Genomic DNA, 9,437 nt, shown 5'->3' with positions numbered 1-9,437 from the left:
TCAAGGGGTGGGAATTCTATTAAAGGTATGGGACGGGACTGAAGAAAACTCCAGTCTACAACACAAAACTCTGCAATGGACAAAAGTCCTTACATGTTCCACCCTCTACAGCCCCTGCTGCATGTTGTTTTGCCAGCTCTGGCAAGCATGGTTCAATTGTTCATGGACCGATCCCTAGCTCCAGAGAGAGGTGTCCTGATATATTCCTGATTTCAATAGTTAAACCACAGCTGAAACATAGGCTCTTTGCGTAGTGCTATTGGATAGTATATTCCTGCTGACAATCACACTGCTTTACCTATATCCCTAGTGCCTTATCTTGATTCACTCGGTCGCAAGTGGTATTTCTACCCTATGCTGTTTCTGCCAATCGACCTTGACCACGAGACAAGCCAGCAGATTTGAGAATAAAAACAGTACCGGCTCGAATCTCGGTCGGCAGAAGGTCAACGCCGCAGGATTGCTGTGCCATTTCTCCAGGTTCTTCAAAATGTGGAGCGCTTCACGGATTTGCGTGTCATCCTTTCGCAGGGGCCATGCTAATCTTCTCTGTATCGATCCAATTTTAGTATATGTGCTGCCGTAGCAAGCACAGTAGACGATATGCAGGGGCGTGCTTATAACTCCTTGTGCCAGGAAAAGGGCTCTGCAAAAGGGCAGGTCTGAGAAATTCCTCTGGTATCACTATGATCCCTCAGAGATCAAGAAGGACACGCCCCTTAGGCATGGACCTAAATAACTCCACCCCCCAAGCCCAAGACCAAGACCAAGCCCAAGCCTTTTTGATGTTTATACCTCAAAATGTAACCCTACAAGCTAAAACAGCCAAGAGAGTCAGTTACAAAGTTAAAACACACACGCACATTGTCAGATACCTAAAGTGCCCAGTAAGTATGACTTGACCAAGCAGATAGTTAGGAAGCCTGCCCCATACCGACACAGAAAAGGAAGTAGGGCAAAATGGAGGGCGGGGCAAAACCAGACAGGGTGGGGTGGGATGGGTAATATGGTGGGTGGGGCTCCAGGTCAAGGGGTGGGAATTCTATTAAAGGTATGGGACGGGACTGAAGAAAACTCCAGTCTACAACACAAAACTCTGCAATGGACAAAAGTCCTTACATGTTCCACCCTCTACAACCCCTGCTGCATGTTGTTTTGCCAGCTCTGGCAAGCATGGTTCAATTGTTCATGGACCGATCCCTAGCTCCAGAGAGAGGTGTCCTGATATATTCCTGATTTCAATATTTAAACCACAGCTGAAACATAGGCTCTTTGCGTAGTGCTATTGGATAGTATATTCCTGCTGACAATCACACTGCTTTACCTATATCCCTAGTGCCTTATCTTGATTCACTCGGTCGCAAGTGGTATTTCTACCCTATGCTGTTTCTGCCAATCGACCTTGACCACGAGACAAGCCAGCAGATTTGAGAATAAAAACAGTACCGGCTCGAATCTCGGTCGGCAGAAGGTCAAAGCCGCAGGATTGCCGTGCCATTTCTCCAGGTTCTTCAAAATGTGGAGCGCTTCACGGATTTGCGTGTCATCCTTGCGCCTCTGGCAGACCGATCTTCTGTTCCAATTTGTTCCAATTTGTTCCAATGTGCTTGCGTCCTCTCATTGGCCTGTTCCAATATATAACAGAAAACGTGCAGAGCGCCATTGGCCTGTTCCAATGTGCTTCTCGAATTCTCATTGGCTCTCCGTTGCTACCTCGTTGCTGATCCCGTTCTCGCTGTCAGTTAGCGCTAAAGGTTTTCTTCGATAGATCAACATCCTTTCGATTTTTGCATTTTTACTTCTTACTTTCTGGTAGGTCTTATGTGCAGTTTATTTCTTTCCTCCCTCTGTCTCGATAGCCTGTAGTGGAGATTTAAAGTGCGAAAATCGACCGGGTCATTTAGCTAAAACCGCCGCTCGGTTGCGTCTCGATCCGTCGTTTCTGTTCAAAATGCGGCTGTCGGACCAGCTGGATAGTGAGCTGACACGTTTAAAATTCATTAAAATGAGTGATTAAATGCATCCAGTTACGCGGTCTCTGTCATTTCTGTGCAAAATACGAAGGCTGACTATTTATCTGCCGTTAAACATCGATGATTGAATGTACAACTGCTACACAGTCTCGGTCTTTTCTGTGCAAAATAAATTCATTAAAGTGATTGATTAAATGCATCCACCAACGCGATCTCTGTAATTTGTGTGCAAAATACAAAGTGTATGATCGGGTGGCTATTTATGCACCGTTAAACATCGATGGTTGAATGCACAACTGCTACACAGTCTCGGTCTTAAACAGGTGTCTGTTGCAACTGTAGTAACGCGATGCACAGCGTACGACGTCGTTATAAGCGTTCAGTAACTGAAAACACGGTTTATAATCATGTGTTTCTTTGTCTTTCGTTAGACAGCTTTTTTTTTTTTTACTAGAGATCACACTTCTGTGCGCATGTCTGTGTGTGTGTGTGTGTGTGTGTGTGTGTGTGTGTGTGCGTGCATGCATGTATATATGTATGTATGTATGTATGTATGTATGCATGCATGCATGCATGCATGTATGGATGCATGCATGTATGGATGCATGTATGTATGGATGCATGTATGTATGCATGTATTTATGTATGTGTGTGTGTGTGTGTGTGTGTAGTCGTGTGCATGCTCATTTTGCTCTCTCCTGTTGTACAGAATGGACTACACACCTACATTCAGGCGTGAGGCCTCCGGTGAGCTCACCCTCCAACCCTCGCCCGATGCCACGGCGCTGGTCAGCGCCTACAAGCAGCGGCCGACCTCTTCCCGTCCTTGGAGCGCTGACAGGGTGAGGGATGAGGCCAAGGATCGGGTGAAGGCTGGAGGAGGCGACCCCGGGAACGCCCGGCTGGTGCTGAGTGAAAGCACCATCCAGTTTGGCCAGTACCGGGGTCAGACATTCAGATGGCTGCTGACCCATGACGTGGGCTACGCCGTGATGGTGTCGGCAGCCCATCAACGGGAGCGCGAGGGTGGAGATGCTTTGGTGTCCCCCTCCATGGCCAACAAAGACGCCCTGGTGCGGTACGTCAACCTGTTTCCTGACGTGACTAGAGCAGTCAGGGAGCGCCGTGCCAGGGACGAGCCCTCTTCCTCTGGGCAGGAGGGCCAGTGTCTTGTTGGGTTTGGGGTGCACCAGAGCGTCTCGTACAGGGACCTGTACCAGGCCCAGGACAGAGAGAAGAGGAGGTAGGTGCCACATTCATGTACGACATGCAGTGGATGTTGAAGGTGGAACGTGCTGCACTCTCACGATTGGTTTTTTGTTTAATACAGCTACGTCCAGTGGATCCGGCAGCAGAAGGTCAGACCTGGGACCAAGATGGAGGCGCTGCAGAAGTATGTACAGCGCAGAGACGCGGAGAAGAGCAGCCGGCCAGCACTCGCTGCGTCCTCGTCCTGCTCTGTGCCTGCTCCAGCTGCAGTGCCCCGTCTCCCAGGTTGTACAGTTCGCATGTGTAGAGACGTGTGTGTGTGTGTGTGTGTGTGTGTGTGTGTGCCTCCAAGCACAACTCCTGTCTGATAACGTGTCTCTTGTGTCCATACAGGCTTGTCCAAGCGCCGGACTTCCACAGCCAGCCGCAGCTCACAGGATCCAACAGACGCCGAGCTGCTGGCTGCATCAGTGGAACTGGACGTTGAAGGTTAGTTGTCCTGCAGGTTGGACTGAGTGAAGTACACTAGTATTGGATTGAATGTCTTGTTGTTTGGCCTTAACTTGTTTTGTTGTAATGCAGCTGTATTGGAAAGGAAATGGAAGTGGTAAGGTAAGTAATGAAGGGTGGTGGTGCTAGAATAGTCTCACGCTGCACGCTCATTAATTCATGCTGCACTTCATCAATCTTCATAATCTTTAACTCATTAATTACTTTTGAGGGTAACATGGGGTCAAGAGGGGGAGGCATGTCGTCTTTGTTTCATCTGCTTATTTCATTAACATAGTATCTGCAAGTAATGACACGTTTCTTGAGACTGCTGTCACTTACATACACCGATGCTGTTATGATGTTTCTCCCGTTCATAAGCTCATTAACGCGTGTCCTTCCAGCTCCCTCTTCCTCTGTCGTGGTCCCTGACCCACCTCAGCGCTCTCTACTGACGGCTGAACCGGAACAGCAGCCTTCGCAAACGCAGCCAGTGCCCACTGCTGAGGTGAGCAGCCCAGCCCCAGCTCTGGGGTTTTTGTTGTAGATTCAGTGAAAATGCGAAGCCCGTATTCATTACATCTGTCTGTCTGTCTAAGGTGCTTCTGCCCGAGGGCTGGAAGCAGACGCTGCCCAAAGAGCAGCATCAGTGGGTCAGCCGGGCTCTCTTCACCAGAGACCAGTCTGGGGGGCTGGCGCTGACTAAGAACCCGCGCCTGTGGTGGTCGCCTCCCGGACCCCGGCTGGTGTACACGCAACCTCCGTCATCGCCAGACACCTTCTTCCACAGCAGGCTGTTCCTCTGGTTGCCCTACCGCATGTGGGCATTCAAGCTGCTGTGCGTGCATCCCGAGTGCCGTCGGCTGGGCCATAAGCTGACGGCCTGCGGGATGTACAAGACCGTCCGGAGGGTCTTGAACTTCAGCGGCTGGTACTTCATGGCCACAGAGTACCTGGAGTGCCGCCGCTGTAAGAAGAAGGTGGCGGGATGGTCGCAGGACATCCTGGATCAGCTGGACCCCGTCCATCGGGAGAAGTTCCCAGCGATCCTGACTTACAGGTGAGCGTGTGTGCATTTGTAAGCTTGTGAGAAGTTCGGTTTGATTGCTATGTAACCTGTGGTTTTCTGTGCTGTAGGCTGTCCTGCGACAAGGAGGTTGTGAGCTTGATGCGAGGCCGCACTCTCGGGAACAGTGTGACCTCGCTGTACAAGCATCTGTGTGTCAGGCACAGACAGCAATGGCTGACCCAGTCCTCCGAGTACCTCTCCGTGCTCAAAAAGTTTCTGGTCCCGGGCACTGACCCCAGCACCATCACCCACCAGCTGCCCCCGATGGTGCCAGTGCCCACTCCAAAATGGCTGCTGACAGTATATGCCCAGGATGTACTGTCACGGCTTGAGGAGACGAAGGCCAGGGTCACCTCCATCTATGGAGCCATTTTAAAGATGGACTCCACTAAGAAGGTAAGATTGTATAGGAGCACACACACACACACACACAGTAATCTCTATGGTGGGCTTTTTTGTCATGCGCTGTGTCTTGTCTGTTCAGGTGACCAAGAAACTTGCTGGTGCTGCTTCCGGCACGGCGGCATGGGCAACAAACGTCGGCAACGAGTTTGGGCAGGTCCTCATCAGCGTCCTCACGGCGGGAGAGGGCCAGGGCCTGCTGCCCATGTGCGTGAAGCTGATGGAGCGGTACCAGCGAGCCGGAGAGGATCCTCCCCAGCTCCTCTACGTAGACCGGAACTGCTGTTCCACCGCGGGCAAGGGCAAGGTGGCCGCCATGTTCCACGCGTGAGACCAGCTGGTCGTCAGGCTGGACGTGTGGCACTTCATGCGCCGTTTCGCGGCGGGTGTCACCACGGACAGCCACCAGCTGTACGGCCTCTTCATGGGCCGCCTCTCCTTCTGCGTCTTCGAGTGGGATGCGGAGGATGTGGCCCGACTAGAAGAGGCCAAGCAGTCGGAGCTCGGGGAGGCACCGCGGTCCAGAGGCCACCTGACTGATGCTACGTCTTCCAGCAGACCTACAGCTAAGGAGCTGGCTCGGCACTGCCGCCGCCGCACACGCGGGGCCCAGGCGTCCGAGGAGCTCATCCAGGAGCTGCTGGAGGACTTCATGGACAGAACAGACACCATGGGCATCAGGCTTCTGGACCGGGAGAAGATGGAGGACATCTGGCAGACCCAGAGGCGCCACCTCCACTGCATTCAGGACCCTCCTGGCATTCAGCTCTACAGGAGGGTCGGGCAGGTGACCAGGGGAGGGGTCATCCTGCCCGTATATCGCTGTGCGCGCGGGTCCACGTCCCTGGAGTCGTTCCACCTCCACCTGAACCGCTTCGTGCCTGGTGAGTGTCTCACACTCTCTCCTTCTCTCTGATGTACATGCAGACGTACGCGTCAGGACTGTTTGCTAAGTGCCTCTTGTGCTTGACTGTTACAGGTACGAGTGCAAGTGCCCTGCACTTCCAGGCGTACCTGCTGGAAGGGTTGGTGAGGTGGAATGAGGACCGCGCGGCAGCAGCAGTGGAGGGGAGCGATCCTGCTCGGGTCTGCTACAGTGGCCAGCTGCAGCACTACGCCAACCAGCTCAGCCAGCAACTCCTTGGGCACCAGCTGGCTGAGGATTACACAAGGCCTGGAGAGTATACAGGTAATGTTGTGTGTGTGTGTCTCTCTCTCTCTCTCTCTCTCTCTCTCTCTCTCTCTCTCTCGCACCCACACACACACTTAAACTTTCTTGTCTGTATTCCTCACGTAGGTGAACTCATTGGGGTGGAGTACCTGTACTCTCAGACCGGCGTAGTGCTGCATGAGGACCTCGGCAGGGATCCAGACGCTCCGGATGGGCTTTGCGACGAGGACCTTCCAGAGCCGGAGGACAAAGGCTTCGAGGATGTGGGGTTCGACGAATACGCGGACCCCACATGCTCTGAGCACAGCCTCGAGCCACTGCTGCCTCTCCATCGTGCAGCAGTGAGGCCTCGTTCTCCGGCTGCATCGTCGCAGGCCCAGTCTGACCCTGCCGAAGACTCCACGTCCGAGCCAACCGAGGAGAGCGTCCCTGGCCAGGTTGCTACCCAGACCCATGCCTGTACTGATGTAAGTGTAGTTTATTCATTGTGTTAAATCGTAGCAGGATTCAGCTGTTATGTCCTGACCCTTTCGCCACAGTGTCTGATATCTGTATAATGATTTCTCTTTCTTTAATTTCCAGGAGAGTCTGGGACCCGACGGTGTTCCAGGCTATCATCACGTGGTCAACCTGGCCGACAGTCTGGTGGAGCTGCGTCACCAGGCTTTTGTGACACAGCAGAGGGTAGACGGCATCGTGGCTCTCTGGGACAAACTGCCAGAGAGCGACAAAGGCGGTGTTGTCTACCCGCCGCGTCACAGAGACCGACTGGTGAAGGGACGCTTCAAAAGCAGCCATTCCAAGACCTCTGTTGTTGCTGGGACAGAGAGTCTGAAGCGGTAGGAGAACCTTCAGTAATCCAGTAGCTTCAGGATTTTCTAGGTTGGCTTGTAGCCGTGTCACTGATTTCTGTCTGTGTCTGTCTGTAGCTGCTTCCTCGGACAAGGCAGTGGGCCTGCTCAGTGGCCCAGCGTCAGCCGCCTTGTCGAGGCCATTTGCCTGGCGCTTTGTCGCCTTCACCCTGGCGGGCAGACCATCGCCGGCGTCAGGGTGAACAGGTGGGCTGCCATCATGAGGGACTACGGCGTCATCAGGGACGTAGTCCTGGGCAGCCCTGGCCTCATGGCTCGGACACGCATACAGCTCTTTGAGCTCAATCAGAGGACACTGACCCAGTGGTGAGTTTATCCAGTCTTCTTTGTCTGAAATTGATCTCGTTGACACTGTGAGCTATACAGGCTGATTACTGATAGACTGTGTTGCATTTCTGTTACAGGTACAACGCCAGGAAGAAGAAGCAGGAACAGGAGGTTCTGCACCTGAGCGTTGGCCAGTCCAGCACTCCCACGGTGGCCTCGGAACCCCTCCCTCCCGCGCTGAGCAAGCTCCGGGAGCGTCCCACGTACGCCCACCCTGCGTACGATTTTAACATCCAGGAGGACGCTTCCGGACAGGCTTCCCAGCGCGTCCGAGGCCACCATCCTCTCGCCTCCGGTGACGCCACAGCTGCTCCAGCTTCTGCCACCCCCGACACTCCAACTGCCCCCGCCACACAGCCTGGGCCCAAAGTGCCCCGGACCACAGCGTGGCGGTGGAAGAAGAAGGCAGAGGCTGCTGCTGCTGCTGCTGCCTCCAGCACTGCACCCCCTGCTGCTGATGGACAGCCCGTCCCCACGAAGCGGCTCAAACATGAACATTATTTATGTAAACAATGTGGCCAGCCAAAGACTAAAGAGTTTGGCCACAGCCGCTTTCGTGGGGTGCACTTCTGTGCGACAGCAGCGGGGAAGACAGTGGAGCAGTGGGTGGAGGAGATGAAGAGAGGAGGTGCTGGACAGGGTCAGTGATCCAAACACCTACCTGATGTTGTAAATAGTTTATGTAAATATGTTTCTGTATGTATGCATGTATGTATGTATGTATGTATGTATATATGTATTATATTATAAGCATTTATTATAATTATATTATACTGATTGGCACTGATTTATTTAAAAGTTTATTTATTCAGATTTTTATTGTTGATTAAAGAAAACACTGTTCACACAATTTGCTGTTTCCACAATTTATAAACAGTTTTATTTGGATTTTATAAAAATTGTGGCATAATTAAATATTCAATAGAATTACAACAATATCAAGATGATTAAAAACAGAAATATATAATAAATATATATTTATATAATATGATTTAAAAATATAATTCAATCATTCAAAAAATATAATTCAATCATTCATTACAACATTTGTTGTGCATAGCACATGGCTACTTGACATGCAATTTGTAAAGCACATGGCTACTTAACATGCAAGACATGTCCCACCCTCTGTCACCATTGTCCCGCCTCCTTGCCAAAGAGGTCACATGGTACAAGATTTGGGTAGATTCTGGGTTTAGGGTGAAGCGGGCACCCAGGAACCCTGGGGATGTCTCGAATGAGATCGGGCACCCCAAATTTGGTTTCTAGAGCACCCCTGGCACCTGGAAGGGCCCCCAAGGGCCCAAACTGGCCACAGAGAAGATTGGCTCCCATCCTTTGCGCAGGGGCCATGCTAATCTTCTCTGTATCGATCCAATTTTAGTATATGTGCTGCCGTAGCAAGCACAGTAGACGATATGCAGGGGCGTGCTTATAACTCCTTGTGCCAGGAAAAGGGCTCTGCAAAAGGGCAGGTCTGAGAAATTCCTCTGGTATCATTATGATCCCTCAGAGATCAAGAAGGACACGCCCCTTAGGCATGGACCTAAATAACTCCATCCCCCAAGCCCAAGCCCAAGACCAAGACCAAGCCCAAGCCTTTTTGATGTTTATACCTCAAAATGTAACCCTACAAGCTAAAACAGCCAAGAGAGTCAGTTACAAAGTTAAAACACACACGCACATTGTCAGATACCTAAAGTGCCCAGTAAGTATGACTTGACCAAGCAGATAGTTAGGAAGCCTGCCCCATACCAACACAGAAAAGGAAGTAGGGCAAAATGGAGGGCGGGGCAAAACCTGACAGGGTGGGGTGGGATGGGTAATATGGTGGGTGGGGCTCCAGGTCAAGGGGTGGGAATTCTATTAAAGGTATGGGACGGGACTGAAGAAAACTCCAGTCTACAACACAAAACTCTGCAATG

At 51.7% G+C, this 9,437-nt stretch overlaps 2 protein-coding genes, 1 non-coding gene and 1 pseudogene across 3 annotated transcripts; 2 read left to right on the top strand and 2 right to left on the bottom strand.

Moving 5' to 3' along the window:
- Positions 1 to 486: 486 nt before the first annotated feature.
- LOC143486834 (U6 spliceosomal RNA) lies at positions 487 to 593 on the bottom strand. The gene has a single exon (XR_013123695.1). It is a non-coding gene; the product is annotated as a U6 spliceosomal RNA (small nuclear RNA).
- A 3,944-nt stretch (positions 594 to 4,537) lies between these two features.
- LOC143486820 (uncharacterized) lies at positions 4,538 to 5,508 on the top strand. The gene is made up of 3 exons (XM_076986274.1): positions 4,538 to 4,731; positions 4,809 to 5,136; positions 5,225 to 5,508. The coding sequence occupies exons 1-3, from the start codon at positions 4,562 to 4,564 to the stop codon at positions 5,471 to 5,473; spliced, it is 747 nt and encodes a 248-aa protein (XP_076842389.1). The 5' UTR covers positions 4,538 to 4,561; the 3' UTR covers positions 5,474 to 5,508.
- Positions 5,509 to 6,574: 1,066 nt separating this feature from the next.
- LOC143486703 (uncharacterized) lies at positions 6,575 to 8,167 on the top strand. Its single transcript, XM_076986064.1, has 5 exons — positions 6,575 to 6,581; positions 6,653 to 6,780; positions 6,896 to 7,152; positions 7,243 to 7,491; positions 7,590 to 8,167. Exons 1-5 carry the CDS (start codon positions 6,575 to 6,577, stop codon positions 8,158 to 8,160), a joined length of 1,212 nt encoding a protein of 403 aa, XP_076842179.1. The 3' UTR covers positions 8,161 to 8,167.
- A 677-nt stretch (positions 8,168 to 8,844) lies between these two features.
- LOC143486963 (U6 spliceosomal RNA) lies at positions 8,845 to 8,920 on the bottom strand (annotated as a pseudogene).
- Between the last annotated feature and the right edge of the window lie 517 nt (positions 8,921 to 9,437).

Source organism: Brachyhypopomus gauderio, unplaced genomic scaffold (assembly GCF_052324685.1).
Source record: "Brachyhypopomus gauderio isolate BG-103 unplaced genomic scaffold, BGAUD_0.2 sc45, whole genome shotgun sequence".
Taxonomy (NCBI): Eukaryota; Metazoa; Chordata; class Actinopteri; order Gymnotiformes; family Hypopomidae; genus Brachyhypopomus; species Brachyhypopomus gauderio.
The sequence above is the reverse complement of the archived record's forward strand: the minus strand, read 5'-3'. Positions and strand labels throughout refer to the sequence as shown.